This window comes from Neltuma alba, unplaced genomic scaffold (assembly GCF_004799145.2).
Source record: "Neltuma alba isolate B1F8T4 unplaced genomic scaffold, ASM479914v2 tig00010783_pilon, whole genome shotgun sequence".
Taxonomy (NCBI): domain Eukaryota; kingdom Viridiplantae; phylum Streptophyta; class Magnoliopsida; order Fabales; family Fabaceae; genus Neltuma; species Neltuma alba.
The window spans coordinates 221670-245573 of NW_021635601.1; the positions used below are offsets into that span (position 1 = coordinate 221670).

Consider the following 23904-nt stretch of genomic DNA (forward strand, 5'->3'; position numbering starts at 1 on the left):
ATACATGATTATAGGAATTAACATGCGTCTACACAAATGAATGGTTTAAGTCTATATAAAGGATGCATTTTGATATTTTGGACGATTTGTCTGTATATTATGAAAATACACTCTTCAAGATCTTGTTTCACAGGGTCTAGCTTGTGTGGAACTGGCTCAAAGTCCAAAAAGCATACTTTGTTTAGACATGGCTTTAGTTCTCTGGACCAACAATTAGGAGCCGGGCTTCGGTTCTCTTGATCAATATTAAAGAGTTGAGTCTAGCAAAACAGATTAATCTCTCGTAACGAGACAAATCAATGTTCGAATTTTCACTACGAGCGGTGCTCATATTTCATGCCTAACAGTTCCTCAAACAGAATTATTTTAAATAGAAGAATACTTGTGCCTAACATGAAAAAAATAATTATGGGCTATGATATGGAAACAAGAGCACATGCATGAGTTGATTTGCTTGAGATTTATTGGATGAAAATGGTGTTGGTGTTTTCTTGACCATGAGAGTTCTCTTCTCTATATTCATAAACAAGTTTGGATGACGACCTCTTTCCACTAAATGTCCACTTTTCATGCTTTTTTAGTTATCAATCAATATTAGTTATAGCATTTTTTAAGGCCTTTTAATTTATGTTTGTCTTTGGCCTAAAAGAAAATCACCACTATATATATATGATGCAAACACTTGTTTGATTAAAAACAATGAATCAACAAATGAATATGAATTACATAGAATATTTAGGAATATTTGTCATAGAAAATAATTATAGGAACATGCATCTTCAAATGACGATGAACCTAAAAAAAAGATGCATTCATTTGATATTTAGGACTATTTGTTATGGATATCATTTGACATGGTTGTTTCCTTTTTTGTCTCCTTTTTTAATGATGAATTAAAGGGCCCTTTAAAATGGCTTATAAGTAATTTTTCAGTCGTGATTTATAGAATACGAAATAAATATGTGAGAAGAAGTTTGTCTCGACTTATGTAAAATGTACTTATAAGTGATTTCAAACGTGATGGCAAATAGAAAAATCTACCTTTAAGCTACTTTTAATTCTTAAAAGAGTGACGTAGGAACAGAAATCCCCACAGCTCCACCAAACGATGATCAAAACATTGAAATTCAAAGCTCTACTGATATTTTCTCACAATATTTAGAATTGTTGTTAATATTTTCTCCTTCTCATATGAAAGGCTATCTAACTAAATAAAGGACTGTGAAAAACGGTGGTGTTTATCACAATTATTTCCCCAAAGGCAAAGATAAAATAGCAAGACAACAATAAAGGAAAAGAAATGGAAGGGTGGAGCTACTTTTATTTGTTTTGTTGGGCAAAACTAAAGAAAAATATAGTACCAAGAAAAACAATATAAAGCTGGAGAAGCTTTTATACTTTTCAAATTTATATCCTCCAATATTAGAAGGTTGTTTGGGTGAAGGATCTTGAAACTCAAATTCAATTTTCGAGAATTCTGATCTCTGGCCATAGGCATTTTAGGTATCTCCTCCTCCTCTTCCTCCAAAGAGATTCTATTTCAAAAGGCAGCTGCAACATCCATATATATTGATCTCTAGCCACCAAGAAAGCCATCAAATATTTTAGAACCACTCTATCAAGTTTAATGATGAAACGTCCGCCATACCAACAGAACAAAAGCTATCAAAAGAGTTCAAGAAGACAATTTAAACTCAGAATTATGGGAAATGATGATTTTCACAGTTCTCCGTTTCAAGATTAGCTTAAAAACACATACATTTTATAATTCTGAAAAAGATGGGCATGCATGCAGGTGTATATCCATATAGTGTACAGTGTTGCCAAAGGCTTTGACATGCAAATATATGAGGACACGCAGACTACTTAATTTTCAATTGGTGTGGCTCGTGCTTTTCGACTTTCAATTTGTCTAAGTTTCCTTATTGCTGAGTTTTTATCAAAATACTCTTTCTTGACAGGCAATTCATCAACGAACAGATCCTAGGTGACAAATTTACTCATGTCGTGGTGCAAGATGTTCGTAGATTTCTTTGTTCTTTAATCTCAGTCAATTATTTTTGTATTTCTCTACCAATGTTCTTAGGTTTAGATATGCTTTTCTTTCTAGTTGCATCCTTTAATTGTATATAAACTATTGTTTGATTATTAATAGCATTTGTCCTTTATTAAAAAAAATAAAAATATTTTTTCTTATATAAACTAACTATTTTGTCATTACAAAACTAGCAGTGGCATCAAATAACTTGTTATGTTACCTTAGTTTGACGTGAAAATTGCGACAAGTATACCTAGTTTGGAAGTTTCTGATATATTTCTGTTTGTTTTTTTTTTTTTTTGGATAACGAGCTCTTGAAATAAGTAGCATAGTTATGTGAGGCATTTTCACTTTTGGAGAAGGGTGCTATTTTTTCACTTGCGGCCATACCCTTTTTTTTTTTTTGTACTTAACTTTCATGATTATACTGACATATCTCAAGATGTTATACAACACTAAAATTGTGAGTTTTTGGAAAAATCTTAGCCTTGTATATTTTCAGTAACTGTTTTTAATCCCGCAATAACATGTATATTTTTTTTAATTCATAATTTACATTCTAACAAACTTTTGTTATTAATATTTTTATTTCTTATAAAAATCTAGGTCCACTTGTACTAATTTAATTGGAAGTGAGTTTAATTAAGTATATAGGGCTAAGTGTCTAGGTTTTCTTATAAAAATCTAAGTCCACTTGTACATACAATTTTTTGAATTATTTAATTTTTTATTTTAGAAAATATTATTTAAAGTTTAATGGTAAAAATCCGGAAGAATAGATTTATCATGAGAGCCCAATTTCATTCTTAGCCCATTTAATTTCTGCGCTTATTTACTTCGGCCCAGTAAAACAAAACATTCGACTCCCCCCCATCTCTCTTTGACTTTTTCCATTATATTATTTTTCACACAATATAAAAAGTAAAAGGTCGACAAGATTTTTTAGTATAATGAAATAAAAGCTTCACACTGTTCTGATTTTATTATACAAAATTACAAATATAAACTGTTAACCTTTTTTTTTTTGGTTGGTTGGAAACGGTTAACTACTTTAGAAGTGTCTATCTTGAAAGTTGAAAGGTGGTAACAATATTTCTATATGAATAAAATTATTTTTCATATTTTTTTAAAAAAATTTTCTAATCCTTTTCATGGGGTAAACTTGGTTTGAACCATGCATATGTTAAATTTATAGTAAAAGAAGTTACCATTATTGACAATACTTAAATCTAGATCCATAGATTACTCTAAACATCACATATTAAAAAAAAACCTAAAACAAGTTTTCTAAGTAATACAAGAATGTAGGTAGGAAAGGCCATTATTTGAAGCTTGAAAAGAATTTTAAAAAAATAAGATGCATGAAATTAAAAAAAGGTAAGAAAATAACAAAATATTAGTCAACATTACCAATTTCATAAAGTGGGTGTGGACAAACACAAATCAAAATGCCTTTGCTTGATCTTTAAGAAAGTGGAAGTGCAACTTTTGTGTCATTTGCTTGATTGTTCCCCTTTCCCACAGACATGTATGATTTCATCCTTCAGTTTACACTTACTGCAGCACATTGCTTTTTAGTTCCTACAATTTTTATTTTCTTTTATAACATTCATGCTTGATGTGATTGCATATACATAATTTTTTATTTTTTTTTGTTGCCAGCAAATAATTTTTTCTTATAATTGCTTAAATATCTTAGGCACCTTAATTAGCTTTGTTGGTTTAGTCCCAAATTTTCACTAAAAAAGGCCTTGCAATTTAGTCATGAAAATTAAAAAATCAAACTCCAAAATCCAAATGAATGCATTAATAATGTGATAAAATATATTTCTCTCATTCTAAATATAAGACTCATTTTATAGTATAATTTATATTATAAAATAAATTTTATATTTAAAACAAAAAGTATAATACTCCTCTAGTCCTTAATATAGGACTCAATTATTGAGTTAGTTTTTGTTCTAAATATAAGACTCATTTTTCATATTTATCTGTTTTCTCTAAATTACCCCGATAGATACTTTCTCAACTATAATCAAATAGAAGAGGAAGATGGGGTATTAAGTAAGATGATTATGGTATTTTAGAAAAAACATGTCACATTTCTTATAATTAACTAACTTATTTAATTTTATTAATCTAATCAAATTAGTTAAATAAGTCTTATATTAAAGATCAGACAATTATTTTAATGCGGTTTGAAGCTTCTTGGGGACAGTATGTGTCGGACGCGGATCAACGTGTTTTCTACTCATTTATTTATAGTTATTGCTGTCTCATTGTAAACACATACTTTTGGGGCAACGCAATATTGTATTTAAATTTTGTTAGTCTTCATAATTTTATGAACATTCATATGTTTTCTATACTTAGTTTTTAATTATTACACATTTCTTTATGCATTATATGAAATTTGATATATAAATCGCACTGTAAAACTTACTACATATTTATTTTATATTTCTTTAACTTTAGAAATCCATCATGTTTTTTTTTACCAAATCATGTTTATATTGTTAATAAATATAAAATATATTTTTTCAGTAAATGTAATTGCAATTTATTTCAAATGCCATGAGAAATAAATCTATCATTCTCTTTGGGTTGATTTTAGGAGATAGTGATATAATTTTTTTTAATATTAAACACCCATATATAACAACAACAATAATAACAAACTTTATCCTACTAATTGAGTCATATTAAATCATGTGGTGTCATTATATTATAATATATTAATAGCAAAATCTTTTGATATATTATTAACCAAAAAGTTTTATTCAATACCTTTACTGAATACTGAGTAGTGTTTTTTAAATGTTTTTCTTTACTAAATTGTTTAAAAGACTTTATTGTATTAAAAAAAAATCATACTGTCTGATCTACTTTTTTTTTATGGATGTTTTAAACAGACTTTCTGTGAATGTTTGAACAACCTCAAAAAAAATAGAAAACCTAATTTATTTTAATTATATTTTAGTTCATATGGGTATGTGTTTATTATTTTCTTTCAATCATTTTCATTTTTTTTCTTTTTACATGGGCATTGGATTCCCAATAAGCTTGCATTTCTTTGCTTGTTTGATTGAAGTACTACTTGCCTATTATCTCTTTAAGAATGTGGTGCACCTTATGTTGACAAAAATGGCTCCAATCTGCCCCCACCATTCCCACCACAATTCCAATGTAATCAAAAGTTTCAATCTTTGATCATTGCATCATGGGACCACTTTTCCTCATAAAAACACCATCAATTCACACATATCACTCCCTTGATGGATTACCAACAACATTTTATTTTCATGATTTGAAGCTTAGCTTCATTATCCTAACAATGATCCACTTAAGGTCATATATATATATATATATATATATATATGAATGAAGAAAAAGTATTACTCCTCCGGTCCTAAATATAAGACTCATTTTATAATGTAAATTACATTATAAAATGAGTCTTATATTTAGGACCGGAGGGAATACTAGTTACCACCTCAGAATTTCACATCAATATCTCTAATCCCACTCTATTTAGATTACCCAACACTTCATATGATTATCAAAAAATAATATTCTCCCAAAAATAATACAAATGGATTAATATCTAAATTGGTTTCTTAATATTATTGAGTTGTAAATAAATACTCCTCCATTCCTTAATATAGGATCCAATTCTTGAGTTAGTTTTGATCCTAAATATAAGACCCATTTATCATATTTATCAATTTTCTCTAAATTATCCTTATAATACTCTCTCAATCATAATCAAGTAGAAGAGGAGGGGGTATTAAGAAGGATGATTATGATGTTTGAGGAAAAACATGTCACTTTTTTTATAATTAACTAACTTACTTAACTTCCTTAATCTAATCAAATTAGTTAAATGGGTCTTATATTAAAAATCGGATGAGTATTAGCTATATCCATGATTTTACTCCTACTACTAGAAGTTGGCATTTTTATCCTTAAATCCCTCAAGTTGATGTCGGAGATTTTAATTTAATCGTTGGTTAGTAGTTGTTTACAAGTTGGTATCTAGTAGGTGTTGTTTTATGTATCATTATTTATTTGGACTTTTATTTTTTGTCATATTATTATAATTGACTTTTTATTTTTTTAAAAAAAGTATGTTCTCTCATTGGCAATACTCTAAAAAGTTGAGAAATATTTTTATGTTAAAAAATTCTATGAGAAAAAAATATGAGTGGGAAATAAAGTTTGCTAAGAGATGGCCACCCAATATGCAGATTTTTCTAATGGATCCAACAAGATAATGCCCTAAGAAGGAATATCAATCATTACATAAACATTTTTTTCCATATATACGCACATATATAAAATCAAATCCTTCCCACTCTCATCCAATGGAAGTTTCAAAGTAAAAAATAGCACTTGAGATTTTATAAAGATATATGTGTGTGTGTGTGTGTGACTTGAGATGGTGCTAATAATCTCAAATAAATTGCAGATTGAGACAGATTAGGACAGTTTATACATTTAGGACCAAGTTAAAGTTCCTTTATTTTATTTATCAAAAAAGTTACTTTATTTCATATAAATGATTGTCCATGTTTGGATGATCACACTCTATTAATGAAATAATGAACTAGCAATAAATGAATTGTATGTCCAAAGTCAGAAATTTAAGCAGAGTTGCTCGTTAAATTCTAATGTTCCAAACATTATTTACGTATGATCAGAAGATTAATGGGTTCAATGTCATTTAACTATAAAAAAAATAAAAGAATAAATATATACACATATATATAGGGCCTGCTTAGAATAGCTTATAAGTAGCTTTTTAATAGTGATTTACAGAATACAAAGCAAGTATGTGAAATAAATTTTGTCTCGGTTTACGTGAAACATGTTCATAAAGGATTTTCACTGCTATCCTAAACATGCACATATATAGTGAAAGTAATGATAATAAAGCTCAATATGCATTGCAATAATAATCATGCTTGAAGCATAAGAATGACTAGTTTCCAACTTTAGGCACCTATAGCTGTATGACACAACACCAGAAACTTTCCTTACAATTCAATTCTGCAGAAAGCAATCACAAAGAAATCCACAGAAATGAACATCTCTTCAAAAGCACTTTAGAGAAAAAAAAAGTACTACAGAGACAGAGGACTAGTCATGAACCCATTTACAGCCAAGTCAAATGGTGAGGAATGAAAAAACCAGCTAAACTAGAAGATTATAGAATAGTCACCAACATAAGAGACTGCTTAATGAAAAAAAAAAAAAAAACAGTTTGATCTGAATAATAAATATATCAGAAAAGTTACACCAAATTAAACTGATCTTCCTTGGTGTTGCCAGCATCAAGAAGGGTGATTAGAAGAATGCACGGCTTCCATAAAACACGCGAGATCGATCATTTTTCTTGTCAATTTCTAATTTACTGCTGCCGTTGCTGCTGCTATGATTTTGAATCACATCACCACAATCTTCTCTGTCTGGTGTATTGAGATCCATTGGGAGCTTCATTTTTGCCAGAGACTCAGTGAATTGTTGCATGCTCCTCATGTACATGTCTACTATCTGTTGTTGCATGGCAGATTGCTCAGCCTCAAGATTGATGTTCCCTAATGGAGCTGAGAAAACTTGACCAAATTTTGCAGCTTCAATGTTCCTATCCTTGTTATTGTTATTGCTCTCATTTTCCTTTGTGGCTGAAAATTTTCCCTCTTTCTCATCTCTGGCTTGATCACTTTCTTTCTTGGAAGTGGGGGTGTCAGGACCACAAGAAGAACCAGAATTCTGATGATGATTAGCATCACTTGGGATTACAATATTAGCAGAGTTTGATGATTCACCACCGCTAATATTATGACTCTTTTTCTCAATGGAAGAATCTGCAGAGTTTCTATCATCACTTAAAGTTGTAGTGGTGGAGCTGAAGAACCCAGAGTTCTGGATGCTTCCATTTGGAGAAATGGAGTCTCCATGATTCCCATCTGGGGAATTCACAGTCATTTCATAGTCATCAACCTGAGGAGACGCAGAAAGGCGAAGAAATGGCAAAAGTCCTCCAGAATTAGGCCTTGAAGCTGAAGCAGAAGCAGAAACAGCAGAAGAAGAAGAGCCATGAGATTTTAAATTGAAGTACTCAGATACCATTTGTTGGTTCTCCCTCACAACACTAATATCAGGAAACTCAATCCTGGAAAACTCAACCGGGTCTAACATAACCTCTGAGATTTTTCTATCAAGCAACACAACTTCTGAAGATATGGATGAACAGTTGGTATTAGAATTAACTGATTCTGATACAGAATTGTTAACAGATGAATTAATTTGAAGAGATGGGCCCAAATTCAAACACAGAGTCAATTTAACAGTTCCAGCAGGAGAATGAAAGAGATCGGTAGAAGAAAGGCTATACTCTTGAGTGACTTTTCCTTTTCCCGCAACCTGAGAAATTGGGACCAAAGCAAAACCCAGAAGCTGATCCTCCATGTAGTTCCTCAGCCTACTGAACATCCAAATCTCGCATTTCAAAACGGCATCGTTCTGGGTAATCTCCATCCTCAGATTCTCATCGAACGTCGGGTTTTTCCCGCCTCCATTGACGATCCTCGTCGAGAGGGTCTCGTCTGGGTTGTACGTGAGAGAGAATTTCGCGTACACGTCCTGGTTCTCGTAGATGCATATATTGTGAATATTCCTCGCATGATGAACGTAGATTTCCAGAATCCCGGAAAACTCAGCCCCGTCGTCATCACCACCGTGGCTAATCGCGCCGGAATTTGGATTATACCTGAAGTTGGTGGTCTGGCGACAACTCTGACCAAAAGAATCCATTCTAGCCGGAAGGTAACGGGTATGATTCAGAACAAAGTTCCTAAACAGAGTCAAAGTTTCAGGAATGTACAGTTTGTCGATGATCAAGCATGGAGGACGATTATCCCAGATTTCTGGTCCAATAAGAACAGAAAGCTTGGAACCAGAAGGAAAGCAGAAAGAGAAGGAGTATATAAACAGTGTAGAGGAGGAGGAGGATGATGATGAAGATTCTAGAAGAAGTTAGGCGGATCAAACCATGGAATCAGGATTTTTAGAAGGGGAAGAAGCTTGGAGATGAATGCAAGTGAAATGATTTGAGGTAAAAGGAAGGGGAGAGAGAGGAGGAGGAGAGAGGTGATAAAGGCGAAGAAGAATGGGGGGAGTAGGTGAAAGTGGGAAATGGAGGCATGAAAATGAACAGAGAATCACTATGTGATGACGACGCTGATGTAAGGGTTTGTTTAGATGTCGCCCTTTTACGAGTTAAAGTTCTGACTTGGTTCTCACTCATGCAAAATTGCGAAAATGATAAACCAATACTTTTTTCTTTTTCTTTTTCTTTTTTTGTGAAAGAAAACTTTGATGAGCCCACCTCCTGGCTTCCATTGTTTGCTTAGATTGGTCTTACAAGCATAGCTAATAATAACAATAACAACAGAAAAAACCCCTATAAAGCCTCAAGAAAAAAAAAGTTAATGAAAAAAAAAATCTCACACCAGGTGAAGAGCACATAGAGTTGAAAATATGAGTTAAATTTACAACTTGTGATAAGTTTAGATTGCCATTTTGGTAATCTATATAGAGTGCGAATTATTTTAGTTCTGATACTTGGCTGGCAAGTCATTAGAAACCAATCCACATTTCCAATTCTATCAGTACAGACTAATTTTTTACATCAAAATCTGTTATTGCATGTTACTCTGTTGTTGTGAAATTTTTCAGGAATTACATCTTATTATGATTTTAAAAGAAAAAGAAACCATCAACTGGTTGGGTGTTGGCAAGGTGTTAAAAAAAAAATCCTATTTAGGTGTTGTATCATCTTAGGTTAGAATTCTATGTTAGTGATTTGATTCCCATTAGTTTCTTTAGTAAAGTGAGGCCCATTGTGGAATGGTCTAATTAAAATACTTTATCTCAAATATAAATCAGCTATAACCCACAATGTCATGAGTTTGAATCCTGCTGCCAATATGAGAATCTTGTTAGTAGACGATCTATAAACACCTCTGTAAACGTTATTTGAGCTCGAAGGCATGTCCTGGTCCTGGTGAGTCCTTGGGACCTAACTCACATAAACTTTTTGTTACCAAAAAAAAAATATAAATCAGCTATTGAAAAAATTATTAATATGAAATATAAGACTTATTTAAATTGTTCAGATTATTAAATTTACTTTTTCTTATATTAGGGGAAATCTGAAAAAAAAATTATGTTTTGATTGAAATTTAATAATTTATATTATATTTAATTAATTTTTTTAAATGGGTGTGAGAGAGAGGTGTAAGTATTGATGACTTATATGTAAAATTGGAGATTCAATCTTTTAAGGGTGCTTATATGTATGGCAAAATATTGCGCATTGATATAGTTAATTTTGTTTAAATATACGCGAATTTTTAAATTGAAAGTAAATTAAAATAAATAAATAAATAAATTATATTTTAATCATCTGATTTTACCAAAGAAATTAATATTATGTGTACACATAATTTTAATATAATATAATATAATATAATAAAAAGAATGGAATTTAAACATCAATGACCGCAATGAAAAAAGATGCCATACTTTGTTGGGTAGGGTTGGGGAAGGAAATAAGAAGAATTTTAATGAAAGAAAATGGCTTTAAACTTTAAAATTAATTTCAAAAATATAAGGATGTGAAGATTTTGAAGCATCAATATATGATATAAACCACCTTAATTTATTCATACGTCATGAAATATGTCAATAACTATAAACTTTGTTTGAGCTCAGAGGCTTGCATTCTATTTTTTTTTAATATTTGAATATTTTAATACATAAAATCTTTTAATACAAATATTCTTAATTTGGGGGTACTCTTTTGTAAATTTTACGAAAAAAATGAAAAAAAATTAAATCTTTTTTAAATTCTTTTTTGTGGATTTGCTTGACAATGCAGCTTCCACTTTGCAGTGATCAAATTTCTGCACGAAGAGTAACAAAGGACCCGCCATTTTGTGCCCCCAATTTATTATTTCAAATTTAATTAATTTTCAATGTCAACGTGCACCTTAAAAAAAAGAAGAAAATTTAATAATCAAGTAATTAAGTTATTAGGTCAATAAAATTGAATTATCTAAAGTAACAGTCTAATACAATCATTTTGCACTCATTTCCCTTTAATTCAGAGACTTCAAATCAAATTCATATACAACCATCACTTTTTATAAATGTTATTTTTCTACCTATTTAAATTTGCCAAATTATTCGTCTAATAATTAAAATATAAGGCATCGTTGCCCAATTCAAGGGTGGATAAATATTTAAACGTAAAATGAAAGCAATTTTAATTTATTATACACAGTCAAGATTCAAGGTTGAAATGTTTGAATTTGACTTAAGACCAATTAACTTAATTAGTATTTAAATTGGCTTGCATCATTTGCATGACGAAAACGTAAGAATTAAGAAGAATGGTCTAAATTAATATTCAACTTATTCAAATTTAAATTTGATTATCACAATAAATAATGCTTCTAATTTTTCGCTTTTCATATTGTTTTTATCATTTGATTTCAATCAAGATTTGCTTCTAAAAAGTGCCTTCCCACTAGGGTGGATTTACCGATTTATACTCAAGCACCCTGTATTCTAATTTGTGCGCGCGCGCGTGTGATCTCTATTTTTTGACGTTTTATCCATATTTACAAAATAATATTGATTTTGTAAAATAAATTATATTTATTTCCATCCCTGTTGGGGCAGAAAGCCCTAAAAATTTTATAAAAAATAAGTGACCAATAGAATTCCCCCTTTTAGGAGGGGAAAAAAAAAAGAATCTCCCAAATTTTGTTTAAAAAATAAGTTAATATGCAAATTTATTTAAGAAGTTTTTTCTCACGAATGTTGAATACCTAAAAAATTTTTAAAATACAAACATGTCTCGAAAATTTAAAATCATAGGAACATTTATTTCTATTCTTAAAAATTAACGTTAAAAATTAAAATAAGAATATTGAATATTGCTATACTTTTAAATTTTTAGAATAAATTTGTATCCAAAATAATTTTTGAGTGTCCAGTTTTTTTTGCGTGAAAACTTTTACCATAAATTTAACTCAAAAAAATTAATTTCATGTGTTTGTACTTTGTACTTTCATTGTTCACATCATCAATAAGATCCTTTTCCTAAATAGTCATCAGATATGATTTAAATCCTATGATGCTGTCTTGGGCACGCTGATCTAAAGCAAAAACATAGCAATCGATTTCCCAGGCCGGATGGGTTTGAAATAATAATTTTTTTTTGGAACACATATAAATAATTTAATGTTACAACATTAAAAAGAATTTTATCGGTAAAAATATTGTTGTTGTTACTTGTTATACTCAATATGAGGTTCTTATCAAATTCATTTTTTGGTTGAATTGTAAATTGCTAGGTCTTGTTCTAAAATGTAAAAATTCATTTAAATCATAAATACACGACATTAATATCTTTTATTTTTTATATGTTATGAAATTAACCAATAATGAAAGTAGATTGGAGAAGAGAAGTAGACAAGAAAATGAGAGAATGATATTGTATTCCTTCACTTGCTTCACTTGCTTCACAATACAATGGCATGCCTTATTTATAGGCATAGTCTTACACATAAATTACATTGGTACTTAAATGATAGATAGTGGATAATAAACCACATGAATATGAGTGGGGGGAGTTACAAGATTAAAGGCATAGTGGAAAGATAATGGAGTAGTGGAAGATTAATGCCTAGTGGAAGTAGTAGGAGTTGATGATGAAGTTGAGAGGAAGAGGAAGAGGAAGAAGAGAAGATGGACATCCACATGTTATAATATTCATAACACTCCCCCTTGGATGTCCATTATACAATATATGTGCCTCGTTAAAAAACTTCAACTAGGAAAAACCCTGTGGGATAAAAACCTAGTAGAAGAAAAAGAGTACACATTCACTGATACACTATTTGATGCTGCTTCATTAAAAACCTTGCTAGGAAAACCCAATGGGAAAAACCATAGACAAGGAAAAAAGAGTACAGCGTTTATTAACTCCCCCTCTGATAACATCAATTGATATCCTTGAGTCTGTGACATTCGATATCATGAACAAACTTTTCAAATATTGTAATAGAGAGTGACTTGGTGAACAAATCTGCTAGATTTTTATTTGAATGAATTTGCTGGATATATCTTTCACCATCTTTTGGATATTGTGAGATAAATACTCCATTTGGAATTACCAGCATGTGAATCAGAAAAGAATCTAGAATTCTATTCCAATGTCTTTGGTATTATATCTTACCAGTAAGTTAACAGCAAATGATATGTGATGTCATGCATGACTGATAAGATATGATATAGTACTTCTGGATCTATGATTTGGTACTTCTGGACCAAGTAGTTCTTCATTACCTTCTCAAAATATATAAAGTTCTTTATTCACTTCCACAAATCTCACAACTATCAAAGTATATAATGGATATGATTTATCCATATAAAAATACTTTAAGGCTTTTCTTGTATCAATTATTTGATACACAAAAATCTTCATTTTCAAGTATTCAATTTCAATCCGAAGCAAAACTTTGTTCTTTTCAAGCCTTTCATTTCAAATTCTTTCTTTAAGCAATCCATAGCTTTTGTAAGCTCTTCAGGAGTTCTAATAATATCATCAACAATTATAGCAAACTCACTTTCAGATCTTTTCATAAAAATACATGGGCAAATTGGATCATTTTTATATCATTTCTTCAACCGATATTTACTTAGTCAGTTATACCATATACGCCCTGATTGCTTCTGGCAACTTATTTAACTTAATCATTGTGCTCAAGAACTTAAATTGTATACTTCTGGCAAGTGAAATTCTTTAAGGAATTTCATATATTTTGATTCAAAACTATAAAATGGATCATACATACTGAAATTATTGTAATCTTCATAATATTTTATATACTGAAAGATTTTCTTATATATGCTCCTGGCATATTTTTGAATCCTTCAAGGATTATCATGTAAATTTTACTATTTAATGATCCTCATCCAGGGGTCATCTAGCAGGCACATTTCATAATGCCAGACTATTCAAATATGCAAAAAGATGTCCACCACAAAGTAATATATCTCGTCATAATCATTTGTGAAAATCTATATTTTCACATAAATGTCTATATATTCTATAGAAACTTTATATGTGTTGGGACTACAGGCCCATTTTCACATATCGAAATAACATTTTCATCACATCTTTTCCCTTTTTCTTTTCTTCTTGGCCAAATTTATATCTACTTTGTATGATAGATCTATACGTAAGATCCTTGTTTTATCATGTGATATTCTTATGAAAATCATTGTCGACAACTTTACCTTTTCGGTTCCATTTTTTCTTTTGTGACATAACTTGTTGAGATCTCTTTCTTCCTTTTCAGGTACCTGAACCTCTTCTGGGGTTTTATAATTAGTTATGTCTTGACACTCTTCTAGAGTAGATGCCTCCTCAATACAACTTCTAAGTTGTATGCTCCTCTTTATTCAAGATATTTATGTTGGAACCGATTAACCTCTCATGCTTCTGGCATGTCTTAATGTTCAAAATAATTGGAGCATTTTTAGCTGGAATAAGAGATTTAAAAATTTTCATTCAAGTCAGTAAAATATTTTGTAATATTTCATGAATGCAATTTTGATGAACTTCTGGTCCATACTAATATATTTGAGGATCTATATTTAATAGTAATAATGCATTCCATGCATTCTCTTTTCCAGCTACTCAATTTCTCCCCCTCATGTTAGGAAAACTTTGTCGAATAACAGTCAACTAATTATGTAGTATAAGTCTCCTAAATCCATTTGCTTCTTTTAGGAACATTATTTTGTTCCATTTAAAAACAAACAAGAAGAAGGAGGTTCTTACCCAACATATGTCCCAACTTTCTTTAAATATCCATCTATGTGCATTGTGGTAGGATTGGTAAGAATAAATATTGCACATTTCAATCTTTAGATGGAAAATATCTTGCTCCTGACCAAAAGCCAATTTCATTGGGAGAATTTTGTTGCCTTGATGTCTATAAGTGCTGCAATATATCAAATATGCCAACACTAAAATGGAAAAATTTGTTCTCATAAATATTGATCAAGCTATTCACGGAGGCATCAACAAATGATTTTGCTAGATCAATTTGTTAAGCAGGCTTTTCAACATTAAAAGCCTGATATATAAATTCACTAGTATCTTTAAAATCAAGTTTTGGGAATCACATAGTCTGGAAATGTTTATCCAAATAATCTTGCAAACTTCAGGTTGCAAATTAATATCAATCACACATCTTACCATTTTATATAGATGCATCTATCAAATATTAAATACTTGTATGGCTTATGTGCTTCTAAATGGGCCCATATATATTTCCAGAAATATAGTGATCCATTCGGAAAAAAAACATAACTAGTGATATTTTATAATCAATTTTCTTTGAAACAAGCAGCACATACGGATTCTTAAAAATGTTGGCTATTCGAAAGAATCTTCTGGTTCTTCAATGGATATCAATACATAATCTTCAATAATTATATAGTTTAAGATGATCAAACAAGTCATGCCAACAATAAATCTAATTATATTAGTAAACTTCTGGTTTACTGTATCATGTTTCGTTACCAATAATAAACTTTTCAATATAATATATGATTGATGATATCCATTTATGAAATTAATATAAAAAATATATCCAATATCAACTCATATTTATATTGCAACAGTTTTTCCCCTTAAAATTGAGTCATTCAAATATGATTCATTTATTCATATATTTCATAAATAGCTGCTAGCATAAAATAGGTTAAAGCCAATAACCTATCTTTTGCTTGGAAGCCCAAGTACTTCCTAGTTTATATATAGTTACGGACTTTAATCCAATTATACTATAATATTTACACTCTTTGGAGAACCAAAGTTGCGATGTAGATCTATGGATCATATTTTTCACTATCAATACTTTGTCTGCTCATAAAGAAAAATCAGTATTAGTTCTTCTGGAACTATATTAATACTATTACATCGAGTTCTTCAGGAACTATATAATTTAAGAGGAATATGAAAGACAACTCTATTTCAATATATTATTAACATAATAACAAATAATTATGAGTATCATAGATTTAACTTACAAGACACATAGAAAACACACAAAAATGATGAAGAACATTTAAAATGAACTTTTAAAAGTAAAGTACTTAATGTTCAAAACTTTTCAATATTGATCAGCATACTATATACATTTAAAATATTCAAAACTAATATTGAATCAGATCATATAAATAAGATATAAATAAACAAAATATAACTAGTAACTTTTGGGTCTATTTGATCTATTTAGTTTTATATCACACATTTATCAATATCACAATATCAAATTCTTATAACAATTTGTTTATCACAAATCATAATAAATTTAAAGACTGGTATAAATTAAACATTATACATATAGCCTTCTAGGCATATACTTATATGTTTTTCTATTTTTATATATACTTTGGATATCTATCTTTCTTCACAACTTACTGCCTTTAGGCATTAAAATTAGCTTCGATATTTTCATAATATCACATGGTCTTTTTGATTCCACAACCATTTTTCTTTAACATTTGCTTTTCAATGAACTAATACATATTTGTCTATATGACTTCAGGTCATATTATAATAGTTATTCATAATTTTATCATATTGATCATAGGGCTATTACTAATTCTGCTGTTATGATTCAATAGCCAAACCCCAAGATTATTGTCCTTTTAGTTATCAGTTCCACTGATAGAATGTGATCATACTCTTTATCACTCTTATGAATATATTATTTGCTTTCAATAGCACACCATCAATTTTCTCAAATATTAGTCTTCTGGACTATAACAGAATTTTCAGAACTATGAAGTTCTTTTGTATCATTTAATTTTTTAACCATCAATCTTCAGAACTTTGATATAGATTATCAAATTGTGACAATCTTGTCATGCGATCCGTTACTACCACAAGATGGTCTTTTATCAAATAATCATCAAAACGTGATGTGGCTTCTGGCCATCTAATCACAAAATCAAGAATATAATGATAGTAGAATCATGAAAATATAAGAAAAGTAAGAAATAAAAATAAAAATAAAAATTTTCATATCTCAATATGATGAATAAAATATTCGATTGCCAATGAATCAATATGGTTAATATGCAAAACCATCATTTGCTTTAAATAAATTGGAGAAATCTTACCAAACTTTCGGATCAAACTATCTTCATTCAACGAACAAAACATTAACGTGCATCAACTAGAAGCCATGAACTCTGATGGTAGAGTCTCGTGCTGATAACGTGTTATGAAATTAACCAATAATGAAAGTAGATTGGAGAAGAGAAGTAGACAAGAAAATGAGAGAATGATATTGTATTCCTTTACTTGCTTCACTTGCTTCACAATACAATGGCATGCCTTATTTATAGGCATAGTCTTACACATAAGTTACATTGGTATTTAAATGATAGATAGTGGATAATAAACCACATGAATATGAGTGGGGGGAGTTACAAGATTAAAGGCATAGTGGAAAGATAATGGAGTAGTGGAAGATTAATGCCTAGTGGAAGTAGTGGGAGTTGATGATGAAGTTGAGAGGAAGAGGAAGAGGAAGAAGAGAAGATGGACATCCACATGTTATAATATTCATAACATTATATTTATTTTTCAAGCCATTCTAATTAATTGCATATATTAGTATTAGCATGTTTTAATATAAATAATTAAAAATGAGATATCTTGTAAAAATCGACACATTTTTTTATAGATATTTCACTAAATTAATTTTTTATACATATATCACAAACAAATAATTAGTTATTTAGTTCTTACATTTTTTAATAAGAACACAAAACTTTAAAAAAATTAAAAATAATAAATATGCATTTTTTTTCATTTTCTATATATAGACAACGCATACTTGTCCCAAAATCTATGTACTTAAGCGTGAGGGTGTGTGTTTACGTAGATGATTCTAGGAGAACTCCTTATCAGCCGAAGTCATCAATCAACATCAATATATAATTTATAAGGAGTATTTATAAATTACGAATAACGTCTTTTTTTTTGTAGGTACACATATTTTTTTTATTAAAAACAATCTTATTTGAAACACTGTTATATACTAAATATAGATGCTTCTTCTAGTGAAAATTCGAATATTAGTTAATCATGTTGGGGAAAAGTAACCATTTCCACTAAACTTAACCCCAATTAGTATTGCCATTTATTTTTAAATTCTATCTAATACACATAAACTAATATGTAAGAATATATATGATAGTTACATCTATAAATTATTTTTTATACTTTTTATTTCACTGCATTGTATATACTAAAAAATTTTAAAACTCATCCCTCTCAACTTGTCTTTTTTTAAAAAAAAAAAAAATTAGTTTCACGTTTATAAACAAGATTTTCCTTTCTTTTTTTTTTGTTTTTATTTTCCATCAATCATTTTGTTTTTTGACAATTGGGTGTCCATATAAGCAATTATCATGTAATGTTGGAGTAAGACGCAACAAGTCACTATAGAGCATAGACTATGAATTTCTTCCAAATAACGTTAAATTTTCTATCAATTCCAAGTCACTTTTATAAATTTAATATGCAAATACCTTTTAGGTACATAATTGATCGGCCAACAAGTGCTCAAATCATCTCACCAAAGCCAAATCATTTATGCTAATTGAAATTGTTTCATAAAGTACATGTATTTGGTGACATGTCATTTGTTATTTTATAGTATTTCTACCTCATGTGATATTTGTCCTGCATGCTTGTTGCTACTATAACCACAATTTAGATCTTCCAAGTTTGAGTGCTACTTTTGTTTTAATCATAAAATAGAAGCAATTTTGTGGAACATGAATTAATGAGTTTCTATTTTATTAAGGGTTCATAAGTTTAGAACAATACGTGGTTACTTTTTTATAAGAACATGAAATTTAAATTGCTTTCATTCTTTTTATAAGATCATAATTAAAGTTATCTGAACGTTTTTATCAATTTTGCCCCTAATTAACTTTATACCTTGCACTAATTAATTAAAATGTTAAAAACTTGACATAGTATATTCTTTTTTATACGTTCTCTCATTATAACTCTTTTTCTCACTCTTACTTGCCCCTTATAAATAAAAGGATACCTGGAAGAAGAAAAAAGATTAATCGCTTACATATTTATTACTTTTAATTGATTTTAGATGTCTTTCTTAAGCCTCATAATTCAATTATTAGATTTTTATAAAAAAGACCAAAGGAAGAATTTGAATACAAACACACACACCCTCTAGTCCTTATTGTACTTCCAGGTAATTCTTATATATCAAAAAAATCACAATTAACTCGTTAAGTTTGTCCTAAATCAACAACTCTTTTTTTTAACTTTGCCCTCTTTAAATGATGTGATTATATTTTTCCAACTTCGAATCTTAATTAATAATATGCGTAAAGGGAGAAAAAAGTGTTGAATGAGGCTGTTGAAAGAACGAACACATGGGAGAATGAGTTGTTAATAAGAAGCCTACCTTGTTCAACTTGAATTATGTACAACTAAGGACTGCATTGAGATAATGAGTCAACTAAATAAAAACCAACCAACCAACCAACCACCTAGCAACCCCCATTATTCTTAAAACATCTTTCCCCTAATTGATACATTGCTTTACAGATTTAAAGCCACATTCACTGTACAAAAGAATTAAAAGAAATACATAAAAGACTAAGATGGGGAGAGGGAAGCGTTTCCAGGTTTGGTTTTGCTTCAGAATAAAATAGAATCACTTCCTTCCCAACCTCATTAGATGCTGCTGATGCTTTGCCGCAGCAGCCTTATCAGCCGCCTCCCGTTTCTGTGCTCGCTTCGCTCGTCGTCCAGCTGTAGCCCCTTTAACAACCTCTTTGTTCTTCGGCTCACGGGATGAACTTGCCCCTGAGCTCTGGGAATTATTAGGTTGATAGACTGGCCTAGCTTGTTGCCGACCAGCCCTAACATAGCCATTGTCTCCCCACCTCCGGTTACCGATGCGGATGCTTGATGAGCCGCCATAATAAGCTTCATCTAAGTCATCTTCCTCATCCTCGTATTCATAATAATAATCCTCAATGTCATCATACGTATACATATCTTCATGCTCAGCATGATCTTCTACATTTAAAGGTTTGAACCATGAAGCTCTAAGAAGTAGGCAGACGCTTTCCTCAAACATATAGTCATGAAGCCTGTTTCAACACAAATCATAAATTCAACGCGAGAAATGCTAAAATGGAAAAACCTTGATTTCATTTTCTAACAATTTTATCACCACCAAGAGATGACAACAACTTTACCCTTGGATGATTAGTATGTAACATATAAGCGGGGCAGTAGAGTATATTTCAACCCCTTACCTGCCATCAAGGGAGCGATGGACATTAAGAAACTCAAATGGATGTTTACACTGCGGGCAGGTGGCCTTTGGGCGATACGTGGCCCATCGAAGAATGCATGTTACACTGTAGAAAAACAAATGAAATTCATATAAGTAAGCCGGCATTGAAAACAGTTCAAAGGGGTAATCAATAAAAAGGCCAGCAATATGAAATTGAGTATTAATCCCACTATACTTCAAATATTCAAGTTGTGATTATAGTAGCAGCACATTAAACTTAAAAAACAATAGTTTGATTCAAGCATAGCAACAAGCATGCATGGAAAAGATCACGAGAGATGGAAATAAAATAGGTACTCCAGTATAAAGATTAAGCAAAGCCTAATATATACGGATGGAGGAACCTTCATAGATAAAGGATAGCGGCATGTTATTCATGTGAAACCAAACAATCTTTCAGTCCTCCAAATATCACCTCCGGTCCTAAATATAAGAGCTAGTTGACTAATTTGAGTAGATTAGGAAAAAAAAAATTAAGTTAATTATTTGTAATAAATATGCGTTGTCTTTTCTAAAATATCCTTACTGATCAAGTTTATCAACTAGAACTACCATTATTAAAAAGACCATCTTGAAAAAAAAAGAATAAATATGACAGACAAAATGGATCGGAGTCTTATATTTAGGACCAAAATAAAAATCAAACGAGGTCTTATATTAAGAACCGGAGGTAGTATCTATCATGAAAACAAAGGTTGAAAATGGAGCACAACATTTAAAATGCCCACCAACCTTGAATCTACGAATCAAGTAACTGAAAATGGTTAAAGTGGAAAACTAATGATAAAAATTATTGACGCCTGGGTGAAATCTCTACCTTGTAATCCAAAAGGCAAGGAAGTTTTCCCTAATTAAAAAATGATGCAAAGTGCAACAGACTAGTCAGAGCCTCAAAGTTCTAGCAATTTGAAAAGAACATTATGGCATCTTATAATTTCCAGCAACTTCCATCGGTGCACACAACATTATCTTAAGCAAAGGGCATAAATCATGGTATATGAATTCAAATCCTAAATGCATGACATGACAAAACTTATGAGTCAGCACAAATTCTTTAGGCATAAAACAAAGATAAGACAGTAGATGCCTAAGAAAATAATGTAGAACAGTTGTCCCAGCCATCCTTAACAATGTAAAGAGGCGTCAAAACCACAACACACACACCCCTTTAAAATCTGTTCCTATACTCCATAACTGCAGGCTATGGTGTTAAAGGCCAATCCAGAGTGCTGGACACCATTCTAAAATCTCACATATGTCAAAAATAATATCTTAAAGAATACATCTGAAACAGATCATCTTCAATGTATAAGCCATAATGAAACAAACAACCAAGACATTATCCATGGCACATACCCTCAACGAACCTTTATATCGATGCAAATCCCACGCAACCCAATAATAAAGCTTCTTCAGATAAAGAAGAGCTCATGATCTAAGTTTTGTTTCATCAGTGTATGAATACGAATTAAGATTCCCCTATAGCCCTAACTAGATTTCCTCCTTCCAGAACACTACCCATAACCATAACCAGATTTCCTCCTTTCAGAATCCCATCCCCTCATTCCTTCCACAACCAAATGCCAGGAAATTTTTCTGAAAAGATAGCAAAAGATTCCAATTCCAATTGGAAGAAAAACCAGATTTAATCAACGAAGCATATTTCCAGTAATTAATCTGAAAGGTAATAGTGAGAGATTATTTAGACAAACCAGTAAGCATGCTCGCAACCTTTAACGAGCGCAGTTTCCTGCAGTACAATCTTATCCAGGCAAATCGCACAGATTCCCCCGTGGTTCTCAGATCCCACCTGGAGGATCTCTGCTTCACTTCGCATTTCACTCTGAAGATCAGAAAAATCAGACATAGATCTAATCAACAATATCAGGCGCAGCAACCCCAGGAGCCCTCATCGCAGCAGAGTATTAATTATCGCTCAGAACACAAACTAACCCTAAAATCATCTACCACGCAAGAATTCGTCAGCGATAAATAAATCACAAAAACTATTCGACCCAGAATCCATTAAACCTTTCCACCGCCAAATTTCAAGACTTTTTCACAGCAACTAGACTGGGTCCCCCAATAACATCAAAAGAAACACCTAATTCAAAAACAAGACGAAAAAGAAACAACGAAGGAAGAACGAAGACCTTATCTTTGAGGGATAAATCCTGAAAATCGTTGGCGGGGAGTTGTTCGCCTTCAATCTTCACGACTGAAGTCATAGTAACAGATCGAAAAGGTTAGGTTAGCGGAAATAATTCGGAAAAGCTACCGGATCTATCTGCTGCTGAACCCTTCACAATAAGGTAAAATGAAGAAGGGTCAGGAAGGAAAAAAAAGAGAGAGAAAAAGGATGGGGAAAGAGAGGAAGGAAGAGATGCCGAAGAATAATTCTGTGATACCAATAAACGAAGAAGAAAGAAACAATACAATGAAAATTTTGTCAAAGCACTTCTAAAATCAAACACCCCTTGACAGGAGAATAATTTTGCAATGCCTGTTCCCTAACGGATGAGTAATTAATTATTAATTATTAATATTTTTTGCCACCGAGTAATTAACCATTAATATTATAATTTACATAATAAGATAAAATAATTTAGTTTTAATATGTCGCAATTTTTTTGAGAAAATGCAAGGTAAAATTAGTAAGTAGGATTGCACTTCAAATAATTCGTACTAATTAAATAAAGGATTAATTTAAAATTTATTGTTTATAGTTTGGCCTGATTTTGATTTCTGTGGTGCTCAAGTTTTTTAATATAAAATATTACCCCCTAATATTTTAATTATGTTTGGTAATACTTTTAGTGACATCATAATTATTTTTTTTTTGCTATAGAAAGGCGTTCTTCTAGTTCTTATCAAGACATTTTTTAGAACTAAATGTAAGAATTTCACCGAACAAGAATTTAAATCTTAGTTGATTATATTGTGATGAGCTTGTGCTCTCATCTTACCCAAGTCCATTGATTTGGCAATGCTTATTATTGTTTGAAGTACTCTTTATAAAGTAATAAAAATATTTTTTTATCCTATTAATAAGTTAATTTATTAAAATTTTAGTATAAATATACTATTTTGTTTTTTATTTATTATAATGTAAATAATTTTTTAAAATGAATATATTAAATAAAAACAAAATGAAAAGACTATTATATTTTAATGAAAAATTCTTCGCACATTATGCTAAAGTACCATAGGAGTATAATTGTAATAGGGGCCCTTGGCTATCCTCCAAGAGTTTTCTGACATTTTTTGTGACCACGAAGTTCGACAGCGATAGCCTCCATTACATGTGGTGTGGAGCCAAATTTTGCGGCCACGCTAACTTGAAGTCTCTGATTCATC

The 23904-nt window shown here is 30.7% G+C and overlaps 2 protein-coding genes across 2 annotated transcripts; both read right to left on the reverse strand.

Moving 5' to 3' along the window:
- Positions 1 to 6993: 6993 nt before the first annotated feature.
- On the reverse strand, positions 6994 to 9224 carry LOC114759026 (uncharacterized). Its single transcript, XM_028948124.1, has 2 exons — positions 8978 to 9224; positions 6994 to 8880 (listed from the first exon to the last, which is right to left on the reverse strand). The coding sequence occupies exon 2, from the start codon at positions 8852 to 8854 to the stop codon at positions 7385 to 7387; it is 1470 nt and encodes a 489-aa protein (XP_028803957.1). The 5' UTR covers positions 8855 to 8880; positions 8978 to 9224; the 3' UTR covers positions 6994 to 7384.
- Positions 9225 to 19705: 10481 nt separating this feature from the next.
- On the reverse strand, positions 19706 to 22914 carry LOC114759055 (uncharacterized). The gene is made up of 4 exons (XM_028948157.1): positions 22701 to 22914; positions 22260 to 22390; positions 20507 to 20611; positions 19706 to 20338 (listed from the first exon to the last, which is right to left on the reverse strand). The coding sequence occupies exons 1-4, from the start codon at positions 22773 to 22775 to the stop codon at positions 19897 to 19899; spliced, it is 753 nt and encodes a 250-aa protein (XP_028803990.1). The 5' UTR covers positions 22776 to 22914; the 3' UTR covers positions 19706 to 19896.
- Positions 22915 to 23904: the final 990 nt, after the last annotated feature.